Genomic DNA, 17,906 nt, shown 5'->3' on the forward strand with positions numbered 1-17,906 from the left:
GATGAATGTTTAACTGCTTAAATCAGTAAGCATATTTGTTTGAGGTGACAAACTACTATGATCATCCCAAAGCATATTTATTGTAGTGGCTTTATTCTCTCTGGAAAATTTTTGGTTTTGTTTTTGTTTTTTCGAGACAGCATTTCTCTGTATAGCCATGGCTGTCCTGGAACTCACTCTGTGTACCAGCTGGCCTTGAATTCAGAAATCTGTCTGCCTCTGCCTCCCAGTGCTGGGATTAAAGGTGCACTCCAATTGATATATTTTATAGTTTATATAATTTGAATAAGTTTTACAGTTACATCTGCACTATCTAAAATCACAAATTTGATAATTATGCAAACACATACACACATATTAATCAAATTAATACAAAACCAAACCATGGTATTTAATTGTATCTCTTGAAATATTTTCCTTTCTGAACTAGCCCTCTTTTTTCTAGTAATTATTTGTTTCCAAGAATATCAAAATATTATGTATGTGTATTATTTCCTCAATATATAATTTAATGTTTTTCTCTGTCTATGTGACATATTGTTACTATTTTCTAGCAAACCACTGCTTCCACTCATTTTGTCATAATTTATGTAATACCTAATTCTTCTGAGTTTTCTTTCCTTTCTTTAAAATTTAAGTGCCCTAAATACTGATTACCTGCTTTTCCCATACAGATTCAACTGTGAGGCAATTTATTTTTCCACTTTAAATTGTTTATTCTTGTATCTCACTTGTATAACCATGATTCATATTCTAAGGTAGTAATTTAAACATATGAAAAACAAGTTGATTTTCATGATAGCTGTTCATAAACTTTTAAAGTATTTTACTATTTTTCCCCTTTTGTATTTTAGAAAATCTTTTGGTATATAAGCTGTAAATTTTTTTAAACATGACAACTGCTTGGAATTTATAAGACTTTAGCCCCTGTTCATACATGATAGAATTACAGGATTGTGCTCCCATACCTTGCTACATATTTCTATATTTTGTTTAATTATTGAATTTATTCTCCTGATGAGCAAATTTTTATTTGTACACATTGAAAGCCATGTATCTAATGGAGTGCAAGGTATTTTATAGAGGCACTTACTAGAATAATTAATATGTTAATTACTTGATATGTATGCTTATATTCCTGGTTATTGTTTAATTAGAATTTAAAATTCATTCTGCAGAGAAAAAGAAGTTAAATTCTTAAATTATTTCACAGAGTCCAAATGTTACTGTGCTTAGGGTAAGTGGCATGTATGTATTGAGATCTTTATAAGCATAATTCAAGCAAATATAGAGACAGGTTAGTTCAATGGTTGTCAAAGAGGGGGGATATCAGGGCTATGATAAAAGAACTGACATTTCCCTTTGGAATTTTATTATATAACAAATGATACTTGTAATGTTCTAGAAAATGTGAAAAAATAACTAATACACCTGGCTCATCTGACATGGTATTGTCAAATGACTCAGAGTACCTGCCAAAGTGACAAAACACAGCTCACTATTTGGAATAATGTAGGGGCTTATGATTTCAGATCCTTACAGGCTTTCAATCTAATGAGTCAAAAGAAAATTTCAAAGGATAATGTACAGAAATAAACAGAAGAAAATTTACTTTCCCAAATAAGATATATGTAATAATGTGGAATAGAAAAGGAGGTAATATTTAGTAAAGATTATAGATTATTAAGTTTGAAAGGCAGAGTTTTCTTTTTTGCTGATTACAATAACACTGTTATCTATCATTGTTTTTATGGAAATAAAGATAAGTCAAACCTTCAATCAGTTTAGTTTAACAGCACTGATAATCAAGTTGAATAAGAAAGGAAAAACTTTGAAAGTGAAAAAAGTGACATTTTGACATCTCTTACCTATCTCTTATTTTCCCAAAATATTCATGGTACTGTGAATATACATTGTAAATACATACAGGACAATGCAGAATTATCTACTGGTTGAATAATGTAGCCTAGAGTTCCATCTCTACACTGTCATAGCACTGACTTTTTTTGCTAAAATTTCTGAAACTTTTAGATTTATTTGATAAATTTGCAAAACATTTGCTTTAACATATCATGTTGTTTAAGAATGAATTTTCACATAAAACCAGACACACTGAAACTAATAGAAAAGAAACTGGGGAAAACTCTTGAGGACATAGGCACAGGGGGAAAGTTCTTGAACAGAACACCAATAGCTTATGCTCTAAGATCAAGAATTGACAAATGGGATCTCATAATATTACGTTTCTGTAAGGCAAAGGACACTGTCAAAAGGACACAACAACAACCAACAAATTGGGAAAAGATCTTCACCAACCCTACATCTGATAGAGGGCTAATATCCAATATATACAAAGAACTCAAGAAGTTAGACCCCAGGGAATCAAATAACCCTATTAAAAATGGGCTACAGACCTAAACAAAGAATTTTCGCTTGAAGAAATTCGGATGGCCGAGAAGCACCTTAAGAAATGCTCAACATCATTAGCCATTAGGGAAATGCAGATCAAAACAACCCTGAGATTTCACCTCATACCAGTCAGGATGGCTAAGGTTAAAAACTCAGGAGACAACAGGTGTTGGCGAGGATATGGAGAAAGAGGAACACTCCTTCCCTGTTGGTGGGATTGTAAGATGGTACAACCACTTTGGAAATCAGTCTAGTGGTTCCTAAGAAAACTGGGCATGACACTTCAGGAGGACCCTGCTATACCTCTCCTGGGCATATACCCAGAGGATTCCCCACCATGCAATAAGGACACATGCTCTACTATGTTCATAGCAGCCTTATTTATAATAGCCAGAAGCTGGAAAGAACCCAGATATACCTCAATGGAGGAATGGATACAGAAAATGTGGTATATATACACAATGGAGTACTATTCATCAATTAAAAACAATGAATTAATTTATTAATTAATTAATTTTTTAGGCAAATGGATGGAACTGGAAAATATCATCCTAAGCGTGGTAACACAATCACAAAAGAATACATATGGAATGCAATCATTGATAAGTGGATATTAATTAGCCCTGAAGCTCTGAATACTGAAGATACAATTAGCATATCAAATGATTCCCATGAAGAAGAAACAAGAGGGCCCTAATCCTGGAAAGGCTTGATCCAGCATTGTAGGGGAGTACCAGGACAGAGAAAAGGGAGGGGGAAAGACAGGAGAATGGATGGAGAGAAGAGGACTTATGGAACATATGCAGGGCGGGGGGGACTGGGAAAGGGGAAGGCTTTTAGAATGTAAACAAAGAATATAGAAAATAAATTTAAAAAAATTTAAAAAAATGAATTTTATCACATAATTTATATTTCCTCTCCATAAATTGTCTCCTACCCTCGCAAAGTAATATTTGACTTCTGACCTGAACAACAGGTAGAATATAAACCTACAAATTAACACAAGCACTCTTCTGTATGTTACGTTCTTATACTAGCAGGCTTTATTTATTTTTTTTTTAAACTTTTCTTTCTTTTTTTTTTTTTTAAACTTTACTTTTTTTTTAATTCGGTATATTTTTTATTTACATTTCAAATGATTTCCCCTTTCCTAGCCCCCCCCCACTCCCAAAAAGTCCCGTAAGCCCCCTTCTCTCCCCCTGTCCTCCCACCCACCCCTTCCCACTTCCCCATTCTGGTTTTGCTGAATACTGCTTCATTGAGTCTTTCCAGAACAAGGGGCCACTCTTCCTTTCTTCTTGTACCTCATTTGATGTGTAGGTTATGTTTTGGTTAATCCAGGTTTCTAGGTTAATATCCACTTATTAGTGAGTGCATACCATGATTCATCTTTTGAGTCTGGGTTACCTCACTTAGTATGATGTTCTCTAGGTCCATCCATTTGCCTAAGAATTTCATGAATTCATTGTTTCTAATGGCTGAATAGTACTCCATTGTGTAGATATACCACATTTTTTGCATCCACTCTTCTGTTGAGGGATACCTGGTGTTACCCTCTCTTTATCTATTACTAGTTAAATGGAAATTTGGACACATTACTTAACCTTTCTGAAACTTTTTCTTCATTTATCAATTAAGGAAGAGAATAGCACCTAGTCTATAGAGCTACCAATTACACAGGTACTCTTCTGTTTGTAACATTCTTATACAGTCTTTAAATCACACTGCTAAAGGATAAATCTCATTTTATCTCTTATTAGCTGTGGAAATATAGACACATTACTTAACCTTTCTGAGACTCTTCCTTCTTTTATCAATTACTTGATAGAATAGTACCTAGTCCATAGAATTATTGAATGTTAAATGACAATATATACAAGCCAATCAGAACAGGTCGTGATCACTGTAAATGTTGATAGTTGCTACTATTATGTATGATAGATGATAACTGTCATAAGTATATTATTTCTACATTTATATAAACAATTTCAACTTTCCAACTAAGGCCAAACAACATTTTATGGGTCTATGGAGATAGTGCAAAGGATTTTAAAAATAATGATACTATATTAATTCCATTTTCAGGAAAGAAAAAAAGTTGGAGAGAGGTTATATGATTTGATTCTAAACATTCAGCAGTGAGTGGGACAACTAGGGCCTCATAGATAGACAAATGTCCTAAGATGCTTTTTCTCTCTTAGTGTTCTCACAGTTTCCAGCTTTTTCTCTGGCCCCCACAAGCATAAATGCTGAGTAATCTCTTTGTATAGATTTTCAAACTAAGCTAGATATGCAAATGTAGTACCTTTACCTTTTGGTATAATAAAGTAATATTGATACAAATTTCACAGTTTATGATGTTTCTAAATATATTTCACTATTACTTTCAATAGCTATCTATAATTTTTATTAGATATTTTCTGTATTTACATTTCAAATGTTATTCCCTTTTTAGTTTCTTCCCCTCCCTCCCAGAAAATACCTTATTCCATCCCCCCTTTCTCCCTGCTTGCCAACCCACCCACTCCCACTTCCCTGTTCTGGTATTGCCTTATACTGGGGCATCTACCTCTCTGAGGGCCAAAGGCCTCTCCTCCCTTTGATATCCAACAAGGACATCCTCTGCTACATATGCATCTGGAGCCATGAGTCCCTCAGTGTGGATTCTTTGAAATTCCTCAATTTCTGTTGTTAAATTGCCCCTTTTATACCTGATTTTGTTCATTTGGATACTGTTTCATTTCTCTCTGGTTAGATGAGCTAAGGGTTTATCTATCTTGTTGATTTTCTCAAAGAACCAATGCCTGGATTTTTTTTTTCTGATTCTTTGTATAGTTTTTTTTGTTGTTGTTGTTTCTACTTGGTTGATTATAGTTGCCTGAGTTAGATTATTTTCTGCCTTCTACTCCTCTTGGGTGTATTTGATTCTTTTTGTTCTAGAGCTTTCAGATGTGTTAAGCTGCTAGTGTATGCTCTCTCCAGTTTCTTTTTGGAAGCACTTAGAGCTCTTAGTACAGCTTTCATTGTGTCCCATAAGTTTGGGTATGTTGTGCCTTCATTTTTGTTAAATTCTAAAAAGTCTTTCATTTCTTTCCTTTTTCTTCATTTACCAAGATATCACTGAATAGAGCATTGTTCAGCTTTCATGTTTATATAGGGTTTCTGTTGTTTTTGTTGCTATTGAAGACCAACCTTAATCCTTGTGATCTGATAGGAGGCCTGAGAATATTTAAATCTTCTTAAATCAGTTGAGGTCTGTTTTGTGACCAATTGTGTGGTCAATTTTGGAAAAGGTACCATGAGGTAGTAAGAAGAAGGTATATTCTTTTGATTTAGTATGAAACGTTCTATAGATATCTGTTAAATCCATTTGGTCCATAACTTGTTAGTTTCACTGTGTCTCTGTTTAGTTTGTATTTCTCTGATCTGCCCACTGATCAGAGTGGAGTGTTGCAGTCCCCCATAATTATTGTGTGAGGTGCAATGTATGCTTTGAGCTGTAGTAAAATCTGTTTTATGAATGAGGGTGTCCTTGCTTTTGGAGCATAGATATTCAGACTTGAGAGCTCTTCATGTTAGATTTTTCCTTTGAGGAGTATGAAGTGTCCATCATGTTTTTGATGACTTTTTGTTGAAAGTCAGTTTTATCCAATATTAGAATGGTTACTCCAGCTTGTATCTTATGACCATTTGTTTGGAATATTGTTTTCCAGCCTTTTACTCTGAGGTAGTGTTTGTCTTTGACATTGAGGTGCTTTTCCTATATGCACCAAAATGTTGGGTCCTGTTTACATATCCAGTCTGTTATTCTATATCTTTTTATTGGGGAATCAAATCCATTGATATTAAAAGGCATTAAGAAATAGTGATTGTTGCTTCCCATTATTTTTGATGTTATTTTTATGTTGCTGTGGTTATCTTCTTTTGGGTTTGTTGAAAGAAGATTACCTTCTTGCTTTTTCTAGGGTATTGTTTCCCTCCTTGTGCTGGCAATTTCCATCTATTATCCTTTGTAGGGTAGGATTTGTGCAAAGATACTGTCTAAATTTGGTTTTGTCGTGGAATATCTTCATTTCTCCAACTATGGTAATTGAGAGTTTTGCTGGGTATAGGCGTCTGGGCTGGCATTTGTGTTCTCTTATGGTCTGTATGAGATCTGCCCAGGATCTTCTCATTTTTATTGTCTCTGGTGAGCAGTCTAGTGTAATACTGATAGGTCTGCCTTTATATGTTACTTGACCTTTTCCCTTATTTTAATATTCTTTCTTTCTTTAGTTGACTTGGTGTTTTGATTATTATGTGACTTGAAGAATTTCTCTTCTGGTCCAGTCTATTTGAAGTTCTGTAGGCTTCTTGTATGTTCATGGGCATCTCTTTCTTTAGGTTAGAGAAGTTTTCCTCTATAATTTTGTTGAAGATATTTACTGGACCCTTAATTTGTAAGTCTTCACTTGCTTTTATACCCTTTATCATTAGGTTTGTTTTTCTCATTGTAATCCTGGATTTCCTGGATGTTTTATATACAAGCTTTTTGTATTTTGCATTTTCTTTGATTGTTGATTCAGTGTTTTCTATGGTCTCTTCAGCACCCAAGATTCTCTCTTATATTCAACAGAATATCACTTATATTCTGTTGTTGATGTTTGCACCTATGATTCCTGATTTCTTTCCAAGGTTTTCTAATTCCAGAATTCTTTCACTTTTGATATCTTTATTGTTTCTACTTCGATCTTTAGATCTTGGATGGTTATCTTCAGTTCCTTCACTTGTGTTTGTGTTTTACTGTAATTCTTTAAGGGATTTTTGTGTTTCCTCTTTAAAAGCCTCTACCTGTTGACCCATGTTCTCCTGTATTTCTTCAAGGCAGTTATTTATGTCCTTCTTGAAGTCTTCTATCAGCATCATGTGCTGTAATTTTCAAATCCAGATCTTGCTTTTCTGTTGTGATGGGTTATCTAGGACTTGTTCTTGTGGGAGAATTGGGTTCACATGTTTCCTTGCTGCCTTAGTTTCTGTTTGTAATGTTTTTGTGTTTGCCTTTCACCATCTGATTATCTCTGGTGTTAGTTAGTCTTGCTGTTTTCTGGTTAGAGCTTTTCCTTCCTGTGATCCTGGAAGCCTGTCTGAGCACCCCTGGATAAATATTCACTTGCTTGTTTGCACTGATCTCTCTTTTTCTCCTCTGAAACATTGGTAACACAGTTACCTGGGTCTTTCTGCATCCATCAATTAAGGTAGTCTGTCACAAACATGATTAGAATTCAACTCAGTACAGGCAACATTTCACTGAAATTTTCTTCTCAGATTTTCATACGTTGTGTCTAGTTGATAAAGCTAAACATCACAACAGCATGCTTGGCTCCCTAATCTATTTTTTATGATATTCTACAGTGAAAGATACAGAGCTCTTTTAGCAAATCCTACCAGCGTGCGCCACCACAACTGGCGACAGAGCTCTTTCTTAGAGAGGGATGACTCTGGGGATAGTGCAGGGTATACACAAAATATTCTGCAGTGCCTGTTACGAATCATAAAGTATAATACTAAAGAACACAAAATGTGTTTGTTCAAAAGGGAGACAATTTAAGTATTCACAACAGCTAATGCTGAAAGTAAAGAACAAAATTAATACTGTTCATCAGATAAAAAGGAGCTAAAGCTAATATAGTGTGAATGACAAAATACGCTAATACCTACATACAAATAATGTCAATACTCTTGACCCCTCACAGTGTCAAGCCTCAGCTGCTCTCTGCGAGCACTTCATGCCTTTAAAACCAGTACCACCTTGGTGATTTTTTTTTTTTTAATCAACTCCAGCTACAGCATGAGGTACAACCTTAGCTACCTCTGGAACAGAGTTTATTTTTAGTCTCAGAAAAAAAACCTCAGATTTCACCTCAGTGGTGATCATCTCTTCTTAATCACCATTAATTTCTTAATTCAAGGTAACCGCTATCAATTGCCTCAATAGTCTCTTTCTCTCCTTGACTATAAAGCCAGAAACATGGCTGAAGCTGAGTTCTGCTACTTGCTTGGGCTAGAACATGGCTACCTTTTTATATTACAGTATCATGAGTTTTCTGTTTTCCAATTCCTTCACTGCCTTAGATTGGCTGACCTGGTAGATGCTCTGGAGTCTGACTTTGAACTCAGAGATCTGCATGCCTGTCTCTTAAGCACTGGAATTAAAGGTATTGTCCACCAAGCCTGGATTAAAATTTTCTTCACATAGAACTTGCTCTCTTCTAGGCTGGACTTAACCTCAGAGATTTGTTTGCCTTCTGGTATTAAAGGAGTGTACTTCCTATCCCTGGACCTAAACTTCTATGGGTGGGATCTTGCCCCATTTTCACCACTCCCTTAATTCAAATTAATATCTTTGAAAACAGTATTCAGCTCTGTTTCACTTCCATGTGCCCCTTTAATACTCAAATGATATATTTTATAATTTTCCTTTCTAAGCCTGTTACACTTTTTCAAAACACTCTTTAGGAGACTTAGCCAGAGAACAAAGTTTCTGCTGGACTTTTTAGGCTTCTTTACCTTACCCTCAGGTAGACTCTTCAGACAAGTGCAAAAGGTAGCCTTATTCTTCATCAAAATACCACAAAAAAATCTTTGCATGTATTAAAATTCTTCTCAGAAACCTCTAGTAACAGGCTTCCACAGTTCAAATCCCCCTTAGCAAACAAGTTTTCCATATTCCATATTCCAAGCCCCACTTAAAGCATTCCATGTCTTTCTTAATCCAAAGTCCCAAATCCACATTCTTTCAAACAAAGACATGGTCAGGCTTATCACAGCAATACCCAAGTCGCTGGTACCAACTTCTGTTTTAGGGTTTTACTGCTGTAAATGGATACCATGACCAAGACAACTCTTATAAGGACAACATTTAGTTGGGGCTGGCTTAGAGGTTCAGAAGTTCAGTCCATAATCATCAAGGCAGGAGCATGGCAGCTTCCAGTTTGGCATGGTGCAGGCCCAGTTGAGAGTTGTGCATCTTCATTTGAAGGATACTTTGAGGCCAATGTTTAGATAAACCTAACATATGAAACATATTTATGTGAAATCAACCTCCAATATATACACTTTTTCAGCCCAGTTCTTACAAATAAGGATTCTCTCTGCTTGTAGGTTTGATTCCATGGATGTATATTTATATGTATATATAAATTCTTGAGAGTTTTAATGTAATTACATTTCCTTTCCCTCTTCTCCCATAAAACCTTCAAATGTAGCCCCCTCCTTACTCTCAAATTCATGGTTTCTTATTCTTTAACTGTTGTTACATATGTGAATGTATTTATATTCCTGAATATATAAATACAGCATTTTCATTCTAAATAATGATATTTACATGTACATATTTTTACAACTTATCACTTGATATTATATAATTAATTGATTTATTCTTCCCAGGAAAAAGCGCTTTATCCACCTCTTGGCATTCTTTAGTTGCCTGCAGACTTTGGCTTAGGTTAAGACATCATTGGATTGCTCCAGTCTACTTTAAAATATCAATTTTATTGTTCTCCATAAACTTATATTTATGCAGACATGTTGCTGAGAATTTGTTGGTGTAGCTTATGGCATTCCTAGGAGACACAGTCTCACAGAACATCTCCTGATCCTCTAGATCTTAAAGTCTTTTTCCTCCTCTTTGACAATGATACTAGAGTTTTGGGTATTGGATTTGTTTTGTACATATATTAGAACAGGGATTTACAACTATGCATTTGGCTTCATTGTGGTTTTCTGTACGTAAATGTGGGTGAAAGGACAAATAATTTAGAACATAGTTCAAGATAATTATAATTTGGTAAAGTGGCAGTTTTAGGATTTTTTCCAATATCCACGAGTTCACTAGTTCTGGGTAATTGGCTAGACACTAATCAGCATAATTTCTTTCTTTTTGAACAAGTCTTTTTCCAGTGGAGAGATGTAAGTTAGCAACAAGGGATGCATGTCTAACACTATTGTGCCCTTAGCACTATCATTCTGAATGGTTTTTTAACTTAGAGCTTGTTTTCCTCCTTTGGAAGCTTTTTGTTTGTGTGGTGGCACCATGAAATCTAGTTGTTATCTTATTTTTTATTCTTTTGAGTCAGGATCTCATGTAGGCACAGAAAAGGATTGAACTCCCTATGTAACTCAAGCTGATTTTAAACTATTGATTATACTCTGTCCATCTCCAAGATACTGGGATTATACATGTATAAACCATGTCTTTTGCTTTTCCACTAGTTTCTTACTTTATTTAACTTATTCTCTATCTTATCGAACTTTATGGAAGTTATTCTTTTTGCCCTTTCCTCTAGATTGATGTTTCTAAAACATTTTTCACTTGTCATCCTTCCTCACTTAATAACTTTTTATATTACCTGAGGTAGCTATATAAAATAGATAAAGAAATTCAACAATTACTGTCCATAAATCATAAATAAATTATATTTAAACAGTATCAATATGTTAAATTAAATTGGAAGGAAATTTATTCATTAATAGATATGTGCTAATCTACTTTTTCCAGGAAATGTTCAATGTTACATACTTAAAGAATCTTCAACATTTTTCAAAGAAGATTGATATTTTGATGCTGTATTTCTATTCTTAAAGATTTATTATGTTTACAGTGTTCTCCAGGCACACCAGAAGAGGGTAATAGATCTCATTTTAGATGGTTGTGAGCCACAATGTAGCTTCTGGAAACTGAACTTAGTACCCCTGGAGAAGTAACTATTGCTCTGAAGTTCTGAGCCATCTCTCCAGTCCATCTTTTTTTTAATTGAAACAGGGCCTATCTCTGAATCCTTGGTGGTACTGGTACTAACTCTGTAGACCAGGCTGTCCTCAAACTCAGAGATTCACCTGCCTGTAATTCCCATGTGTTAGAATTAAAGGTATACCTGCCATTTGATGTTACAGTAAATGTAACATTACATATATCAGTAAATGTCAAAGAGAAGGAAAAGGACTGTAAGATCTAGAGGATCAGGAGATTTTCTGTGAGACTGTGTCTTCTAGGAATGTCATAAGCTATACCAACAATGGCATTTCATAGTAGAGATATATCCTGAGTAATTTTTGAAAGTGTTGGAAATTTTGTCTTAATCATAATGTAAAAAATCATTGCATAATTGTTTTGTGACTCCCAAGTTTGAGTTCAAATGGCAAGTTTTAAAATTAAACATTCTAATGCAATATAGTACAAAGTTATATTAACTGGATACTTGTTGAGGAATCATGGTAGGAAAATAGTAACAGTCTTGGTTTGACATGATTATGCTTCTATAAGCTCAGCCATTTTTGACTGTTGTGATGGTTTGTGTAGGCTAGGCCCATGGAGGGTTATTACTTGGAGGTGTGACCTTTTTGTTGTAGGTGTGGCCTTGTTGGAGGATGTGTGTCACTGTGACCATGAGCTTTAAGGCCTTTATCTTACCTGCCTGAAAGATAGTCTTCTGTTTTCCTTAGGAACAAGATTTTGAACTCTCAGCTCCAGCCGTGCCATGTGTGCCGGGGTCTGCCATGCTTTACTCTTGATAATAATGGACTGAACCTCTGGACATGTAATCCAGCCCCAATTAAATGTTGTCCTTACAAGAGTTTCCTTGTCTGAAAGCATGCCATGGCATCAGTAATAGAATCAGAACCTTGGAGCTTCTCCTTTAAATGGACCTCAATTTAGGCTGACCACTGAACCTCCTTTCCATCAGTCTCTTCTCCATTTTTGTTCCTGCACTTGTTTTAGATGGACAATTCTGAGTCAGAATTTTTGTTCTTGGGATGACAACCCAATCTCTCCTGTTGATGCCCTGTCTTCCCATTGAAGGTGGACTCTACAAATTCCCTCTATGCACTGTTGGGCATTTCACCTAAAGTCCCTCGAGTCCTGAGAATCTCTAACCTCTCAGGTCTCTGGTACATTCTAAAGGGTCCCCTCACTTACTAGCTCCAGAGGTTTCCTCTTCCATTCTTTCTGCTGGCCCTCAAGTCTTCACTCCTGTCTCCCCAATAACTGATCATGTTCCCCTTTTCCCCTCCCTGTTCCTTCTCCCAACCATGTCCTTCCCTCCCTTTGCTTCCCACCCTAGATTGCTTTCTTCTTGCTCCCAAGTGGGATTGAGGCATCCTTACTTGGGCCCTTCAGCTTATTAACCTTCTCGAGTTTTCTGCATTATATCCTGAGTATTCTGTATATTTTTTGCTAATATCAACTTATTAGTGAGTACATGCCATGCATGTCCTTTTGCGTCTGAGTTACCTCACTTGGGATGATATCATGATACTCATGATGTCCTAGTTCTTAATAGCTGCATAGCAGTCCATTGTGTGAATAAACACCATTTTATGTATCCATTTTTCTGTTGTGGGACATCGGGGTTTTTTCCAGATTCTGGCTATCACAAATAAGGCTGTTATGAACATAGTGGAACACCCAAAAGTGGTATAGCTGGGTTTTCAGTTAGATCTATTTCTAGATTCCTGCGGAGCCTCCAGATTGATTTCGAGAGTGGTTGCACCAGTTTGCAATCCCCACAATAATGTTTCTTTTCTGCCACATCCTTGCTTACATGTGACTTCGCGTGAGGTTTTGATCTTAGCCATTCTGATTGGTGTAAGATAGAATCTCATGGTCATTTTGATTTGCAATTCCCTGATCACTAAGAACATTGAACTTTAAGTGCTTCTCATCTATTCGAGATTATTTTGTGAATTTTCTGTTTATTCTATACCCCATTTTTGTGGGGGCTGCCCTCTGAGAGACCAAACAGCTGAAAGAGTCAGGTGCAGATATGTACATCCATTCACTAGTCAGAACCCAGAGAGGGGAGGAACCCTGTGGTTGAATTAGGGAAAGGTAGGAAGAAGCTAAGGAGGAAGTCAACCCCATAGGAAAACCAGCAGTCTCAACTAACCTGTACACTGAGATTTCTCAGATACTGAACCACCAACCAGGCAGCATATACTAGCTGGTTTCATAAAAATAGAATTCAATGCATATTTTATTTGTAAATTTATTTGATCATTTGAAAAACTACACTTGTTTTCCTTACTTGTTTTCTTTCTTATTTTTTCTGAATATATAAAGGTAGAGGATATGCTTGCTTATCACAGAAACTAAACAATACACAATTGTGGGGATTGTTGTTTTTATGTTGCTTACATTGATTTCTAAGTCTTATCTCACTGGATTTATAGATTAGTCTTTATCAATTTTTCTGTCTCTGTAAATCCCTATCTTGCTTATTCTAAGACTCAATCTTCTAAAATTTAGTTTAATATCTTCCTGAAAGTTATACTCCAATTTTCTCTCGTAGCTCTTGAGCTGATATTATACCTCTAATTCAGTTCATATTCAGAGTAACAATGCCAGTGCATCCAATGTTTTAGATGTAAATTTATGCAGGTGTCTAGGAGAACTTTACAAAGCATAAGTCTAAAACAGAAGCTTGAGCCATTATAATATTACATTTTCTCATTACCGTATAAATGGAATGGCCTTTATCTAGCATCTCAAGTTAGAGTCGTGCTTTTGGTTCCTTTCTTCCTTTGGCTACTTATATGTAATTGTTTACTATTTAGCATAATAATCTTCAAAACTATCAAACATAATTTTGCTATTTTAAAAATTCATTGCATTACTGGTTTTATTTAAAATATTTCATTAGTAACTTCCTGAATGTATAAATATTTTCAGTCCCTTCAGTTTTACATAATTTCACTTGATCTTTCATTCTGTAAATAATGGTCTCTTAAATAGTCACATGTATGCATATGTGACTTTGTTGATTAAAATAACATTTCACCATTAAGTTCCCTGTATGTATCCCTATATAAACTTAACTGTCTTACCAAAAATCCATGATAGTTTTTGGACTGGCCTTGCCTGATTTTCTAAGTGATATTATTAACAAAAGCTCAAGGAACTAAAATTGGAATAAATTATGTTACTATATCTATAGAATAACAGAATGAACCATCAAATCCAATGTACTTGAAGTGTTCATCATATTCTGATATTTAAGTCAAACGGAAAATAATCTTGGACAGGTCTTTGTGATATAAGTAAAAATGAAAAGGACAGAATACCTGATAGAAAATGGATATAACATAATGACATGGAGAATAAGTTCAAGAAAATGGTAAATCAAACACTGAAAAGTGTCACACAGTCACTGGCATATCTATACTGTCATGATTGTGGTGGTTAGGTATTATAAGTTATTTAACAGGTCAAAAGTGAAGATAGGGACTAAAAGAAAAAAAATCTATTCTGTATCTGGTCTTGTTTATCTTCTGTTTAATAGGCTGCATTGGTTTATTATCAATTACAGAACAAATATTTTTAATTGAATCAAAAGGGCATCCTAAGCTTCTAATTTCCTATGAAGCCATAACTCCAACTGCCTACCACCTTATGTCATGGCCTACATCTCTAATTGAATGGCATACAATTAGAATCCCAGTATTTTAACATGCTGTTTATCCATTTTTGATATGTTCTTCATTATTTCACTCCCAAGGTGAATTTGTGTATTTCCAGATTTCTGTACAAAAATGACTAACTCTGTTTGAGTAGGGTGGTGTATACTTTTGATCCTAGCACTTAGGAGGAGGTGGCAGGCAGGTCTCTGTGCATTTCAGGCAGACCTGTTTGACATAATGCTGTCCAGATCACCCATATTACCATAATGAAATACTATCAGAAAATAAATAAAAATTGAAAGATCACCACAAAGAATCACCTTCTGAATGTCCTTTTCACATAGCTAATCACTCCTAATGGTCTTATGTTGGTAAAGTGACGTATATACATACACAAGTAAAATGATTACCAATTTATTAAGTCCTATAAATTAAGAAAAATATACCAAAATATAGAAAATGAGAGGTAGCCAAAAGTGATGAGTATGTGAAATTGTTGGTGTTAGAAAATACTGTATTATAAAATGGCAGCTGTTATGTAATTATTTCTACAGTTTTTTCTTTCTTAGGAATTTATACTTAGACTGAAATCTGAAGCATGAGTGAATTTAAGTACCATGGACACATTTGGAAAGTAGTATGTTCTATGTACCAAGAGAACTAAACAATGAGAACATGAAACTAAAGATAAAAGGCAATTTAAATAATGCCTTTACAGTAATATTATTGGGCTCTCAAAAAAGGAATATTTCTACATTTTTCATTATCCCTCAGATTATTGTAATGATAGATTATCTGTAATGATAGATAGAAAATAGAGATAGCCCTACTAATTTAAACATATCATGAAGGAGAAATATAAAATATTATATGCACAGGGTTTGAAACTGTGGAGGCCTTTATTTAAGATTTATTAATATCTTAATTTTACCTCTCTTTATTTATGTGAGTTATAGTCAAATTTTCTAATCTTCAGTTTATTTGTGAAACAGGTATAACAAATAGGTCAATTTCATTGGCTGAGGCTAGGAATTGGATGAGAAAATTCATTGTATTTGTTAAAGCAATACTTTAATACACATATTTAATAGTTACACAATATTGAAACCAAATAAGTAGGGAAGGAGTAGTGGCCTGGGAAAAGCTCATACCAAGATATTTCAAAAGAATGGAATAGAATGAGAGCTGTCTTAAAGGTTTAAAGAACCCAAATTAGTAATGATTTGGATATAAGAAATGAAAAGAAGGATTTTTCATTTATAACAATTCAAAAGAATTAGGGGTAGACTTTTCTGTACTTACCTAGGTTAAAGGAGATTTTTCTCTCTGGGACAGATTTTTAGCTGTCGATATACTTGTGTGATGCATTTAAGACAGGGATGAAAGGAGTAAATGGCATGTATAAGGATATGTAAAAGAAATAGTTACCAAACTCTTCTGGTATCTGTCAGATACATACTTGACATATAAAATGCATTCAGCATATCTATCCACAACTCCCAAATTGAGTTTTCATTTTAATAACCTTCTGTGTCTAAGATGTGCATTGTTATATGGACATCCACTAGAGCAGTGGTCACACCATTAATAGACTGGCTGTCTTTCCCTAGAATACATCAACTGCTAATCACTCCTCTCTTGGATATTAAGGCTTTGGAGCTCCTCCTAGCTCATGAATACTGACCATTTGATCTTGTCCTGGCAACTGCAGCTATTATGACTTCCTGAATGCAACAGCCCTTAACCTATTTAGAAGACACTTGTTTTCTTTGGTACTGCCCTAACTTTCATTTATAGCTTTCTTTTATATCTTCCCCCCCCTTTCCGTCCTTGATGGTTATAACAATTAAGCTTATGAACTGTTTTGTCTTAAAGGTGTTCTATAACTATTTGATGTGCTTCTATCACAGAACTGAGACTACTTTGTTTATCAGCGGATGGAGAACTTGGAGTGTGCCTGACCTTCTTCTCCTTTGCAAGTGCTAATTGGATCTGAGAATCACCTGGCACCATGGGGAAACGGGATAACCGTGTAGCTTATATGAATCCTATAGCAATGGCCAGATGGAGGGGTGCAAGGCGCTCTGCATGCCCAACTATACAGGATTATCTGAATCGACCAAGGCCTACCTGGGAAGAAGTAAAGAAGCAATTAGAGAAGAAAAAGAAAGGCTCCAAGGCATTGGCTGAATTTGAAGAAAAGATGAATCAAAGATGGAAGAGAGAGCTTGAGAAAAACAGAGAGAAAGTATTAGGTGGAAATGTGAGTTCATACCAAAGAAAGGAAAGAAAGAAAAAGAAAAAGAAAAAGAAAAAGAAAAAGAAGAAATCATGTCGGAATACATCCTCTTCATCAAACTCTGATTCATCAAGCAGTTCTTCATATTTGGAAGATGAGCCCAAGAAACGAGAGAAAAAGAGAAAGAGAAAGAAGAGCCATTCATACAAATTGTCAGAAAGCTCCACATCTGAATTAGAATCACAGAGCAAGCAGCTTCCCTCCAAAAATAAAAAGTCAAAGAATGAAACCAAGAAAGAAACATATATCAAAAACTACAGCAAAAAAAGAAAAAAGGCTTCTCCCAATGAAAAGCCATCTTCTTTAGAATCCTCATTCAAATCAGATTATGAAGAGGGGGTGCAGGCAAAAAAGAAAAGAAAATATGATGAACAAGAAAGACAAATGGAAAAAGTGTCAAACAAGAAAAAGAAGCACCACAAGAAACACAGTAAGATGAAGAAGAAGCCTAGTTCAAGTCACAAGTCAGTGTAACAATGAGGAAAAATAAGCAGGCTATCCATATGTAAAATGAAGTAAAGTCTAAAGGAAACTTCAACTGTGAAAAAGGCTAGGTCATATTTACCAAATTACATGATATTCCCTGTGTTGGTAGAGTCATTCTGGACTTTATGTTGCTGGTAAAAATGTTGTGCCAGAAGGGCCATATTTCTTGCTTGCAGTTTCTATATAGGTTTGTTTGTTTAATGTCTATATCCCTAATATATATTCCCCTGGAAAGCAAACCCCAGTCATCATACAGGTGTTAAACTGTTTTTAGTTA

General features: G+C 35.0%; 1 protein-coding gene across 1 annotated transcript; it reads left to right on the forward strand.

Moving 5' to 3' along the window:
• Positions 1–16,855: 16,855 nt before the first annotated feature.
• LOC127674572 (protein FAM133A-like) lies at positions 16,856–17,617 on the forward strand. Its single transcript, XM_052170292.1, has one exon. It carries the CDS (start codon positions 16,856–16,858, stop codon positions 17,615–17,617), a length of 762 nt encoding a protein of 253 aa, XP_052026252.1.
• Positions 17,618–17,906: the final 289 nt, after the last annotated feature.

Source organism: Apodemus sylvaticus, chromosome X (genome assembly GCF_947179515.1).
Source record: "Apodemus sylvaticus chromosome X, mApoSyl1.1, whole genome shotgun sequence".
NCBI classification, from domain to species: Eukaryota; Metazoa; Chordata; class Mammalia; order Rodentia; family Muridae; genus Apodemus; species Apodemus sylvaticus.

Excerpts from the sequence above, each read along its gene's own strand:
- LOC127674572 (XM_052170292.1), top strand. The coding sequence starts at position 16,856 with ATGGGGAAACGGGATAACCGTGTAGCTTATATGAATCCTATAGCAATG.